Raw genomic sequence first — 12,926 nt, 5'->3', positions numbered from 1 at the left:
TCAGCGTCGTCAACCAGTAAGTAGTGAAGCACCCACTTGTGCCCAGGCCGAACGCTCGGCAGAGCCGTCAGCGCCAACCATAAAGCATAACATCGGCAATTTCGCTGATGGGTGCACTTGAAACGTACGCCTTCTTTTGTTCGCGTCGCTTACGAAGCACTGCGTAGGGCCTGTCGCTCCCTCTGCGGTTGGCTATAGCCCCTGACAGCCAGTCACCCAAGGTGCCTTGGTAAGTGCCTCCCTACGACGCTCCTACCTTGCTGTGTACCGACTACGATAGGTCCCGTACATATATAGGTATCTTGATAGGTACTTCAATGAGACATCTACCTAAGCGGTAGGTGCCTGAGATAGGTAAGTACATGTATCTACCTAAGTGGGCAGTCACTATGAACGGTAGGTTCTGTAGCTACGTCGAGATGAACGAATGGCAGGCCGGCTCTGTGCGTCAATAGCCTTTGGGAGACAAGTCTTCTACGCCATTTCCCTGCAGGAACTGTACCTTTGTCATTTGAGGATACCTCCAGAGAAACCCATCACTTGTCTCGTCACTGCCTCTCCCCTGTTCCTCCCCCTACCCCAGCGACGATCACACAATGCAACCCGTTGTGGGCTGCCTGAGCTTGAGGCTGCTACACACCTCATACTGCCCTGCACCAACGACTCCTGAGTACCGTCAACGATTTCGTGTTTCTGTCGTCTACTGCGTCTTTGAACCTCCTCGGCCACAGTAGTTATCAAGGCAGCGAGAATAGGTAAGCGGTAAAGTTCCAGCAAGTGACAGGGGAGGTCAAGAAATGGACGGACTGGCAATTGGGTCTCCTCATCGAATCTCTCCATCTTTCCTTTCCTTGGAGTCTCTCACAACCAGGCGTAGGTATCATGACCTCTTCCCGATCTTGTCTCGATCGCTCGTGGCAGACGGTCAAGTACCTTTTACCTCATCTTCGGCTATGGAAGAGACACCCGCTTTGGACAAAGAGCAAACTCCTGTGTCGTCTGAACAACACTGAGGTACGGTGACAAGGCGGTACCTCGGAAGTTTCCATTTGCTTCGCAGGTATTGACGCCCCTGCTAGGTGTTCTTATCAGCCCGTCTCGAGCCTGTCTCTTCCTCCGCTGCCGCATCGCTCGTTACCCTCAAAGAGGCAGCGCGTCCTGAGGGCTCTCACCCTCGCATTGATGCCCTCTGCGTCACACCCCTGAACTACGAACCCGCTTCTCCATACTGCCTCTTAACCCACCATCCTGCAACCATTCTCACTCCCTGTCCTCCTCCTCCTCCTCGCCCATTCCTTACTCTTTTCGTCCACCTCCCGCACCCCCTTGTTCCCTCTCTGCCACCTCGCTTCGCCTGCGATTAATTTGTTACCAGGGTGGGTTCTAATTATTCGTTCGTCACTGCCAGACTACCGATACTTGCTGCTTGCCACCTATACACTACTGTTACTGCTGCTGCTGCGCTACACTCTACACTACTGGCTAGCTCCTCCATCCTCTCTCCCTCGAACCTCCGCATCTACTCTCTGAGGCTTGTTGATATAATTCAACCCCCTTCCCACCACCCCTTACTCCCTCTCGAACTGAATCCACTCACCCTCATTTCTGCTATCCAACTTCTTCGCATTGGACTCGGCCTTCCCAGGTGGTTGACTTCTGTTCATTCCGTGCTCCTTTCGTGGAACCAGCTGTCCTACCTGTATACCTTTTTCAGCTCTCGTCATTCGTTCGTCCAATTTTTCAACGTAGGCTGCGCCTCTCCATATAATTGCAAAACATCAACAAGAACATCTCTAGGCGTCCCCTCACCAGACGAACTATTCCTTCCTCTCTGTTTCTCTCTTCTCGTACGACAATACCGATATTCGCCACCTTTTCATCCTCAACAACAACACGCCAATAACCTCGAACATCAACTTGCCCGTCATGCAGTCCTCCCGCTTCCAATCCATCACCTCCCGCTTTTCCCCGAGCACACTGCGCACCACCTTCCGCCGCTCATCATCCGCTTCTTCCCGTGCCAGCAGCGACCGGGGCTCTTACACCACCACCGCTTCGTCTCCTGTAAGCACTATCAACAGCATCGTCTTTAGCCAGCCCTCGATGCTTGACCTCGAAGAAGAGCGCAAGAGCTTTGGAAGTGAGCTCAGTATACTCGAGCCGCGTCCTGTCGTCTACTTCGGCAGTGTTGAGGAGCGCATCGGATCACTGTAAGCACCCAGATTCTTGGGCATGTGTCACGAGTGGAGGGTACGAAGGGATACGAATATGGATCATGTTTACGGGTCTTCGAGCTCTTGGGTTTTTGGTCTTGGAATAGAACGGGTTTCGAATGGGAATGCTTGGCAACAGACACAAGCGGCGTATCTTGGAGTTGCGGTTTGAATTCGGAGCCGGTCGATTGGAGCCGGGAATGTTGGTTAACGGCCTGACAGGCGCATTGAGAGAGAACGCAGGTGTGAGAGAGTGGGGGAAAATCAAACAACCTGCCCATCGGGGGCAATGTTTATGCCAATGTTGTGATTCGCCAACCTGTGACTGAGAGAATCCGGCCCAACAACCATGATATCTCGCTCTTGATCTCCCCCTCATCTTCGATTCAAGGCAATTATTAGCGAATTCGTGTATAAGATAGGATGGCGCCTGTGAACATGGGGAATGGTGCAATTCACCACTGGGCTCATTACCAGTCAAGCAAGACATGGTGACTGCAAGGAACTGTTGTGTTGAGTAGACCCTTTGCTAACCCCATTCTGAATCACAACGAGCAATAATTGACTGGTTGGCATGCCCGTCACTCCGGCTTCAAAAGCCACTCGCTGGCTGAGCATCCTGACTGCAATGTAAAAGTCAACGGCAACCAAACTAGCAAGAGCCCTTGGCCCTAACAGTTCAACCGAAAACGTCACGAAGGTAACATTCGCGCCGCCTCCACGTTAGCCCCGGCAACGTATGACAGTTCTTGACTCACAAACGTCCATCGGCACAGCGTCAAACTGCAGCAGGCTTCGATTGTTTCCCTGAGTTAACTCCCTAACGCGCTTACAGGGGTAGAACCAATCCAATTGAATAACACACATATAGCCCACGAAGGCAAGATGCCCAATCACATCATCGCCGGGAGAGACCCCATACCGGAAATGTTCTGGCTGATGGTTGGCGGAAACATTCTCTCCCCGCCACCGACGTGGGACCGCTTCCTACTCATGGCAGGTGAGCGTGTCAAAGTACAGCGGGAGGCCAAGGCGGAAGAGAAAGAGTTCAAAAAAGCCAAGAAACAGGCCATGGCTGAACTCAAGGCACAGGAAAAGGCAACTATGGAGGCGTTCAAGGGTGGGTTAGTGGCCTGGAGAAAACGGAAGCGCGAGGCGAAGGCAAACGGTGACGGAGAGTACGAAGAACGGTCCAGTCGAGAGAATCGACAACCCGAGAACAGCGGCGGCGACGACAACGACGACGGAACCGAGACATGCAGGTGAGCTTCCCTTGAGCTCGTGTCAGCGCAAGTGAATGGTTGCATGGTCTGGCGTGCAAACTGGCGAAAGATCAGAGGAGATACACATGAGTAGGATAAGGTGTCAGCGACTTTAGTTTGTGGCATTTTGGCAGAGCTGTGCCATTTTCCAACAGCCCAACGCAAACAGCTCTATGATACAGATACTATGGCATACATTTACAACAGGTTTAGCAAGCTTCTACTTTCTCCCTGCACTCGATACGGATGGGTTTTTGTTGTCTTGTTCGGTACTCTTTACCGTTGTCTACAGTCGGTACGCCCCAGCAATTTAAGAGCTGCTCTTGTCTCTCCTCCGGCCCATGTTGCGTACTCTGGGCTCAACGACCCACTTGTTGAAGTTGTGCTTGCGGCGGGTTTTGAAACCTCCCTTGGCCTATAGAGTATCTGGCTTAGTAATGTTCCGATTCGAATAGTAGGTTCTCCATGACTTACCGGGGTGCCCCAAGGACTGGTCGGGTGGCGGTTACCCTTGGACTTACCCCGTCCACCGCCGTGAGGATGGTCGACTGAACAGTGTTGGTTAGCGCAGTGTTTTCCCAAGCATAACGTTCCCCGAGCATAACGAAAGTCGCGGGTGGTAAGAGATCACATACCGGAGTTCATGGCAAGACCACGAACGGTTGGGCGAATGTTCAGCCATCTGCTTCTTCCAGCCTTACCCAACTGCCTGTACTGGTGGTGTGGGTTGCTGGCAACTCCGATGGTTGCGCATGCGTCCTTGCTGACTCTGCGGATCTCACCGCTCTGGAGACGGACGTTGACGTATTTGCCTGTCATGACCTTGGTTCCGTCATCTCTCGTCTCTTCCTCCTTGGAGACAACGATGGCATAGGTGCCAGCACTCCGGCAGAAAACAGCGCCACCCTTGGCTCTTGAGCCGACATTGAAGACAACGGTGCCGATCGGGATCATGTGCATGGGCAGACAGTTGCCTCTCCAGGCAGTCTTGGCAGCCAGAATACCGGGGTCGACAACACCGCCCATGCTGTCGAGCAGGTCCTTGGGAATGCCTGAGCGATAGCTGTGAACGACGTCGCCAGCACGCATGCCCTCGGCAGCGACAATGTAGCTCTTGCGCCCGGAAGACTTATTCGTAAGCAGCGCAATGTGGGCACTGCGACCCGGGTCGTACTCAATGCGATCGACCAGATGCGGGCCGGGCTGCCAGCGATCAAAATCGACGGTTCGTATTCTCCTCTTGGCACCTCCTCCGCGATGTCTGACGGTAATCTTTCCAGAGGAGTTACGGCCACCCTTGCCGTGACCCTTCTTGGGGAAGGTCAATGGCAGAAAGGGGCGGCCCTTCCACAGGTGGTCGTTGATGGGGCGCTTGAGATGGCGGACACCAGGAGTTCGGGGCTTATAGGTGCGCATGATGACGGAGTCATTGCTTTTGGTTGGGGCGGCTCCAGGTGCTGCGAATTCGCTAGCCGTGGATGCCGACTTCTCAGAAGCAGCCTTCGCAGCAGACTTTCTGGTAGCAGTAGCGTATTGTCTGATAATGAGCCCACGAAGAGCAGCCGAGCCCAGAACGCTTGCGCAGCTCCTCTGGGCCGACATCAGTATCCGCGGTTGCGACATATCGGGAGTGATGCGTTTTCGAGGCTCGAATGAGTTGATGAAGGTGAGGAGAGGCCAGCTAGTCAGCGCGACATGGCGCGGGAGAAGGAGAACTCGGCAGCGGGTTTTTAGGGGTGGCGACAGGAGCAGAATGTCGAACTCGTCAATTGAGCTTGGCACCTAGTACTCGGGACTGGCGGTTGCCGTGTGGTCTCGATGAGTGATCCCTATTCGTGGTCGGGATGGCTTCAAACCCAGGTTGGATGGGATTAGCCCAGTGCAGATTTCGAGCTTTGGGAAATAATTATTCTGCCGACGCCGACGGAATTTGGTCGCGACCCGGTACGTACCCTGACCCCCTTCATCTTCAGCCACAGGCGCGGTCAGGACAGTGGACCCCATATGGCTCAAAATGCCAGTTGAGCCTCAGACGCCTCGACACGTCCGGCTTCAGGGAAGCGTGACGGAACTGACGGGACTAGTGGAGACGTGGTTAACCAACCAGCCAATGATGGAACAGTTGCCCCGCGGTTGCTACTGTTGATTGCTATTGTAGCCAGGGTAATGCTCCATTTTCCAGCTCTTTTTCACAGTGTTCCCCATCGGACCTTACAGCTTTCTTCGCGTGCAGCCAGGGCAATCGCGTACCTCCTCTCGCTTGGCCACGACCGCGCCCACGACCTGCCACGACCCTCGTCTTCCCTCATAAGCGACCAGCATCTCCGAACCTTGTCGGCCGTTCCTGTCGCGCTTCATTTAAGGCATCCTCAAGTTTACCCAAGCCGCACACAACAGACCATCGATAGAGATATATCTTCTCGCGAAAACGATACTTGGCTTAACCTCTTGTTTCTACCAGCAACAGGCTTCCTCATCGTCACCTTCAACCCATATACGACAGTTCCCATCCCCTTACCCTCAGAGTTACGCACCTTGCCTTGTAGCGCTCTGATCTCATCCGGCTTCGACAACCGTTCGTCACCTTTCGGTACCGCCAGATCCTGCGTACTACCCACCACATCAATCCAATATCAGGATCCCCCAATTCACCATTTACCACTTACCATTCACCGCGTCTATCTATTCCAGCCGTATATCTACAGGTCTTCTCTCTCCCTCGACCTTCCACAAACACAAAGAGAACCAAAACGCGCCCTCGTGTGAAAACTGCCGTCCAAGCTGCAACTAAACAGAACCCTCCTTCACCCCGTCACGACAAAGACACCGACACCTGACGCGCGCGACTTTCCTTTAGTGAGAGACAAGAAGCCACTCCCTGTCCGTCCTTCGCGTATACTGCAACCGCACACACCTACCAACTTTTTACCCTTACTCCAGGGGCCGACGTGCGCTACTGTGGTGACCAAATCCAGACCAGACCAGGGCCACCGCGAGCAAACCGCGACTTGAGAAAACTGGTACGTACCCCATCAGCGCCCCAGTTCACAATACCCACCCACTCCATACCACATCACGTCCTCTGGTTCCCACTACCTCAGCAAAACACATCACACATTGTCCTTGCACCTTCTCTTCCCACATAAACAATCACGTTTTTCCCCAATTCCCAGTCTCCTAATTCCCCTATCTCTTCCTCCACGATACCCTCAGCTCTCCGCCATCTTACGAGGCTATACACCTATGCCAATTGGCCCCGGCAACGCGACTAACGCTACCCCGTCTTCTCTTTCCTTAGACCCTTACCCGTGTTTTGGCGTCGAACCTGAGCAAACAACTTGCCCGCGTTCGAGTCGCCCGTCATCATCATTCCCAAGGTACGCACGCGTCTCGACTTCCGTTCCATTCTTGGTTTCTTCTTTCCCAAGCAACCCGCCTGGTATATGCTGAACGCCTTGGTGGCGCTCCCTTTTTCATTACTTTGTCTCTACTATAGTGGCGCTTCATCCTCGACGCGTCTAAATCCTGACCTTGTCTTCCTAGATTCTACATCCCCAATACCCAACCTCACATAATTGGTATACAAGATGCCACAAGTAAGTGCTCCTCTGTTTGCACCTCATGGACCTTTCTGTCATATCCCATCGCGTCGACAGGCTGCTCACCAAGGCCTGCAGCCTACCCGCCCGACGCGTGCACGTATCGTGTCAAACGAGAATGATGAGAACAGTGGATCAATGCGCATGACGCGCGCCAAAGCAGCCGCGCTCAGCGTTGATGAGCTTGTTGCTCCTGGAAAGACGGCTCTCGCCACAAAGAAGTCTGCAGTCAACGCGATCCCGACAGGGCGAAAGCGCGCCGCCCTTGGCGATGTCAGCAACGTCAACAACAAAGAAACCATCACCGGGAAGAAGGCTGCGAGCAAGGGCGGTCTCGTCTCCAAGGCTGCTCAACCTACTGGCATCACGAAGAAGTCTAGCACCGCCACTAGCAGAAATCCTGTGCCCAAAGAGAAGAAGGCACCCGGCTCAGGATCCGGCGCGATCCCCAAGAGGAAGCCACTCAACCCCCCAACGAACACGAACTCTACCAAGGACGACAACCTTCTTGCAGGAGGCGAGCCCCTGCGCAAGAAACACCAATCTGCCCAGCCAGCGGAGAAGCGTCGAACCAAACCTGAGCCTGAGCCCGTTGTGTCCAATACTCCCGTCGAGTCTGTGCCTTCCGGCGTCGAAAAACATGACATTTACCCGCGCGGCGTTAGGAATCTGGATGAGGAGGATCTTGACGATCCGTTGATGGTGGCCGAATATGCTAACGAGATATTCGAATACCTTCGCGATCTGGAGTGCAACTCCATCCCCAACCCTAACTATATGGAACACCAGGACGATTTGGAGTGGAAGACGCGTGGAATATTGGTTGACTGGCTGATTGAAGTGCACACTCGCTTTCATCTCCTCCCAGAGACTCTTTTCTTGGCCATCAACATCATCGACCGCTTCCTCTCGGAGAAGGTTGTCCAGCTCGACCGCCTGCAGCTTGTTGGAATCACCGCTATGTTCATCGCATCCAAGTACGAAGAGGTTCTGTCGCCTCATGTCGCCAACTTTCGTCACGTCGCCGACGATGGCTTCACCGAGGCCGAGATCCTTAGTGCGGAGCGCTTTGTCCTTGGAACCTTGAACTACGACCTGAGCTACCCCAACCCCATGAACTTCCTTCGCCGCATCAGCAAGGCCGACAACTACGACATTCAGTGCCGTACCATCGGCAAGTACCTGATGGAGATCAGCCTCCTCGATCATAGATTCATGTCATACCGCCCCAGCCATGTTGCGGCTGGTGCTATGTACCTGGCCCGTCTCATCCTTGATCGCGGCGATTGGGTATGTTATGGCTGTCATGTCAGTATGGCACTGCATTTACTGACAAGCGAACAGGACACTACCATTGCATTCTACGCTGGCTACACAGAGGATGAGATTGAGCCTGTTGTCCGTCTCATGGTTGACTACCTCGCGCGCCCCGTCGTTCATGAAGCATTCTTCAAGAAATACGCTAGCAAGAAGTTTCTCAAAGGTAAAATCATTTCGCGATCCCAAACTTAATATGCTGTCAAGCTAACAACATTTGCCAGCCTCCATTCTTACGCGCCAATGGGCTAAGAAGAGTGCAGAGCATTTCGGTATTGTCGACATTCACCTCTCTTTGGACCAGATCTCTACTCGGGAAGAGGACAACTACCCCGAGGAGGACGATGAACAAGACGACTACTAGAGACGCCACGCGCAAACTGCGCTTGTTTTGGAACATACTCTGGAGTTGCAGAATATGCTGGGCCAGAGTAGTTGGATGAGCGTCAGCGTTTACGGTCACACTTACGAATGCATATATCGACGACCCGCACGTTCATAGTGCTGCATCATCCTATCGCCACACTCGCCAGGTTCCCACACGACAGCTCATGCAGGTTAGCGAGAGGAAGGGGATGATTGAGGCTATTGCTTTTTCTGTCTGGATTACATGGTCCAGACTTGGTTGTCAGATTACGGGCAGCTGTTTCCTGCTGCTTATTTTTGCCGGTTATACATCTTTCCAGTGCATTGGGTCCTTGTTGCTCTTGTCTCATGAACGGCGCATGGAGTCGGGTCAAGGATATCACGAAAGCGGACGGTTTGGCTGGAGTTCGTTGACTCTATCTTCCACTGGGCTGGCAAGACATGAGATCCGTTAGTTTTGCGTATTCTAGGCTCTTCGTCTGATCGTCTCTCCAATTCGGGGGTGTTTGGGTGATGGACGTTGGGGAGGATTGGCCCCCGTGGGGAAAGGAGCACACTTATGTGAAAGGAGGGATCGTGGGTCGTGGGCAACGGCAATCGTGCAAAAAAAGAAATTGTACATACATCTGTTCGGAGAATAGGGTTCAAGGAAGGGTAAATACATTGCATTGCGTTTTGTTCAAACACATATTTTCCCCCTTGCATGTCGATTGAACTTGAACAGGTCTTGCAGCGCAACTGATTTTCGCGAGATGGCACGGACGACTTCGAGTCACAACGCGTCTATGTGCAAGGAGCCCTCGGACGGATGCTGCTGTGCTCGCATGAGCCTGACCCTACCGCACCCTCCTGGACACCACCAGTTCGTAGTCCGTCTGTTACTTTTGGCTGTCTTGTTTGTTTTTCTGGTCCACTTTTCTTGCTCTGGTGCGTCGCGGTTGTTTTGGTCCATTGATCTGTCTTTCGACAACCCGGCAACACTTCATCTCGCATGGTGACTAACGTCCTAGGACTTTCACAGCAGGTGGCACATATATACGCGCACATCTTGATAAGCTGTGTCATTGGAGTTCTGGTCAGGAACAACGAAAGTTTCATTTCGGTCTAGGTAATCATAATATATCGTACAGACACTGGTCCATCTGTGGCAAGGACTAAGTTTGTCCACGCCATGCATGTCGTTAACATTGTGGGCACATGAGATCATGCTTTATGTTGGTTTGACCACATACGGTATTATGTACAGGACACGCATAATGGTGCAGAATATCGACATTTGGGTTTAGTTGGCAGCAGGCTCCTAGTTCTCTACCAAGATAAGCATTGCATTGATACTATTAGGAACACCATTGATGTCCGCAACTATGTGACCAATGTACGAGAGATCAAATAAGCGTAGTACGGGCGTCACTGCGGTACCAGTTCTCCTTGGGATCTCCCACGCACTCGCCAATAGTGACCAGCTTTCTGCCCTGAAATTTCTGGAGCATATACTCAGTCAGGTTGTAAACAGTTTGCTGATGAATATCGTGGCCGATGACAAGGAAATTATCGCTCAGGGCGGGCTTGGCGTTGATGGACTGGTCAACAATGTCCTTAGACATCTGGATCTCGCTCTGGCTGTCATGGAGATAGTCGGCCGTGTCAAGATCGAAATATATGACCGAGTAGCCCAGATCCTTCATATCATCCTCACAGCCACACTCTGCCGTGCATGAAGAGTAGGGGGGTCTTTGGAGGAAGTTAATAAAAATTAGGGGGTAGTCTTACGCAGAGGGGAAGAGGCTGACCTCATGTAAGTAGGGATGACGCCGAGGATGTTGCGAAGCGCCTTGGCAGCAGTCAGTTGTAGTAAGAGTATATGGAACGGCACAACAAACCATTTCTAGCTTATACATCTCATTCTTGCGCTGAGCCGAGGTGATTTGGCACTAAAACAGGACGATTAGATCGAGCAATCAACAGATGAGGTGGGGAAACAAACCAGGTCGGCGTGAGACCAGGTATGGCTAGCAATTTGGTGGCCATCGGTGTACATCCGTCTATCATTTGATACTAAATCAGTCATGATACTTGGGCCAATATAGATTAGGCAGCATACTTGATGGTGCTGGCCCAGGGAAACGTCGCGTTATCAATCTCGCCCTTGGCATTATTGTTGCCCGTAATCATAAAAGTCGCCGTGGCACTATACTTCTTCAGTAAATCCAACAAGTCGTTAGTGTACGAAGCCGGGCCGTCGTCATACGTCAGGGCAACATCGCCCGGGTTGATGCAGCTGTATACACCAGGACCACCATACTCGACCTGGCCAAGCTTGTTTCGGGCGATGTCAGAGGTATTTAGTCCCGGCGGGATCTTGTTGGCATCACATGCCGGACCAAACTGGAAGAAGCAGTCTGGAGCTTTACAGTGGTCTACAACATGTTAGTCGGGGTGTGGGTTCGAATGTGACCCGCATCTCAAGATTGTCTAACCCGGAGTTGTTCCGCAGTATCTAGTAGTATGTTAGCAAAAAAACTCGACCACGAGGGCTAGTCACAAACCCAGCAGCAGAACAGCATTCATTTGCAGCGCAACTAGTGCCCCCATTGTTTGGGCCGCAGAGCCCAGGACCGGAGTTGCTACTATCAGCACCCGAATCAGTTGGCGGGGTGCCATCCTGCCGACACGTTCCGAACCCGGGCTGGCAGCCGTTGGACGTCAGGCAGTACTCGTCAGCAGAGCCGCACCAGCCATTTACCGAGCAGCCAGGGGCGAGGCTGCTATAGTGCCGGCGAGGGCAAGCATAATGAACTCGAGCGCGGGCATAGTGGACGTCAGAATGATAATAAAAAGAAGACCGTACAGGGTTGCTGATAAGAAAACAGGATAGAACGAGCGTGATCAAGTTACAAAAACGAGTGAATGCCACGAAGTTTTGGAGGAGGAATGTCAAGTCAGATCGAGCCAAGAAACGCGGCTGCGGGAGGCGTCTTAAAAGTATCAAGACATGCCCGCATATGGTGGTAGCAGCGGATCGCCAGAACGGTGAGCCGCGAAACCGTTAGCAAGGGCTACAGGGGGGCATCTTTCGTCATGGTGCGAATAAGAGAGAAACCCTTATGCTTGGGAATATGAGATTCCTGGTGTTGTTGTAGCGATCTGCGGGCCGAGATGAACGGAACGACGTACGGACGTAAGGTAGTGTAGGCTCTGACGAGAACTATAATGCTCGTTTGCAAAGTGGGATGCAGCCAGTGTGCGCCTTCCTTAGAGGACCGTGTGTCGAGATCCAAGTTCCCCAGAAACAATGCTATGCCATTGCTTGGAAATGGGGGATTACTGCTGAGTAAGATATCACTTTTGGCAGAACCATATTGGTTGAAGTGACATGCTATGAGGGTTCCGGTCAATGGCAAGATAGCCAACTGATGCTTTGACGCTCCGGGATACAATTCTCACCGTAGCTAGTGACGGTAGGTAAGCACCACAAGGGCCCGGGACTGGAGGTTGCAGTAGCACAAGCTGACCGGCTGATGGATGATGCGGGGCCGACGGCGAGTTGAAACTTTAAGCCCAGGGTTTGTCATCTTGGCCTGGCTGTGGCATCAATCTTCCAAGCGAAGACACTGGCCGCCGTATAGGTGCGGAGAGGCTCCCAATTATATAGGCTTGGGGCTTAGGTGTGCGTCCTGGCGGACCGCCAATAGACGATGCCTCTGGGAGTATGGGATGGGAGATTTTTGCCGGGGATATGACCTTGTCATGAATGGGATGTTAGAACAATCCATTCCCGTTCTCGGGGAATCACCCTTCGAGGAGGCAAGTGTCATTTGACTGATGGTCGTAAAGCAAGCCGAGATCTGCAAAGCCCGTTAAAGCCCCTGAGTAGTGCGGGACAAGGGGTTAGACCGGGGGTTTGGAGGCAAGAACCTTTCTTCGCCTGGCGTTATCCCAATGTTTTTCGTTTCGGACAATTCCAGAAAAGCAAAGAGACGCAAAAGGATATGGCTCTGATAGCGCCTCCACCTGATGCATCGCCATGATGATCGGGCGGAGATAGGATGGGGACTAGGTAGAACCATTGCGCCCTCCATCACACGGGCGCCTAAAAGAGTCACCCAATTGCGGTTGGCGCGCAGGGAATAAACCGCCATTTGCCCAGCCAAACCACTCTCTTGGATTAT

General features: G+C 52.7%; 5 protein-coding genes across 5 annotated transcripts; 3 read left to right on the top strand and 2 right to left on the bottom strand.

Moving 5' to 3' along the window:
- Positions 1 to 1,926: 1,926 nt before the first annotated feature.
- LY79DRAFT_576381 (uncharacterized protein) lies at positions 1,927 to 3,037 on the top strand (the record flags this gene model as incomplete). Its single annotated transcript, XM_060559789.1, has 4 exons — positions 1,927 to 2,210; positions 2,353 to 2,456; positions 2,870 to 2,913; positions 2,990 to 3,037. The coding sequence occupies 4 exons, from the start codon at positions 1,927 to 1,929 to the stop codon at positions 3,035 to 3,037; spliced, it is 480 nt and encodes a 159-aa protein (XP_060418822.1).
- A 61-nt stretch (positions 3,038 to 3,098) lies between these two features.
- On the top strand, positions 3,099 to 3,479 carry LY79DRAFT_666381 (uncharacterized protein; the record flags this gene model as incomplete). The annotated part of the gene is made up of 1 exon (XM_060563214.1): positions 3,099 to 3,479. The coding sequence occupies one exon, from the start codon at positions 3,099 to 3,101 to the stop codon at positions 3,477 to 3,479; it is 381 nt and encodes a 126-aa protein (XP_060418821.1).
- Positions 3,480 to 3,785: 306 nt separating this feature from the next.
- LY79DRAFT_506898 (ribosomal protein L2) lies at positions 3,786 to 5,098 on the bottom strand (the record flags this gene model as incomplete). Its single annotated transcript, XM_060553767.1, has 3 exons — positions 3,786 to 3,890; positions 3,950 to 4,023; positions 4,111 to 5,098. 3 exons carry the CDS (start codon positions 5,096 to 5,098, stop codon positions 3,786 to 3,788), a joined length of 1,167 nt encoding a protein of 388 aa, XP_060418820.1.
- Positions 5,099 to 6,972: 1,874 nt separating this feature from the next.
- Positions 6,973 to 8,902, top strand: LY79DRAFT_328060 (cyclin-like protein). Its single transcript, XM_060552477.1, has 3 exons — positions 6,973 to 8,364; positions 8,419 to 8,557; positions 8,616 to 8,902. The coding sequence occupies exons 1-3, from the start codon at positions 7,063 to 7,065 to the stop codon at positions 8,753 to 8,755; spliced, it is 1,581 nt and encodes a 526-aa protein (XP_060418819.1). The 5' UTR covers positions 6,973 to 7,062; the 3' UTR covers positions 8,756 to 8,902.
- A 1,240-nt stretch (positions 8,903 to 10,142) lies between these two features.
- LY79DRAFT_587168 (polysaccharide deacetylase) lies at positions 10,143 to 11,349 on the bottom strand (the record flags this gene model as incomplete). The annotated part of the gene is made up of 6 exons (XM_060560737.1): positions 10,143 to 10,462; positions 10,528 to 10,588; positions 10,638 to 10,688; positions 10,742 to 10,829; positions 10,883 to 11,174; positions 11,304 to 11,349. The coding sequence occupies 6 exons, from the start codon at positions 11,347 to 11,349 to the stop codon at positions 10,143 to 10,145; spliced, it is 858 nt and encodes a 285-aa protein (XP_060418818.1).
- Between the last annotated feature and the right edge of the window lie 1,577 nt (positions 11,350 to 12,926).

The sequence above is a fragment of the Colletotrichum navitas genome (assembly GCF_030913465.1).
Source record: "Colletotrichum navitas strain CBS 125086 chromosome Unknown LY79scaffold_6, whole genome shotgun sequence".
In the NCBI taxonomy this organism is placed as follows: domain Eukaryota; kingdom Fungi; phylum Ascomycota; class Sordariomycetes; order Glomerellales; family Glomerellaceae; genus Colletotrichum; species Colletotrichum navitas.
Note: the sequence above shows the minus strand (reverse complement) of the source record. Positions and strands in the feature narration are given on the sequence as shown.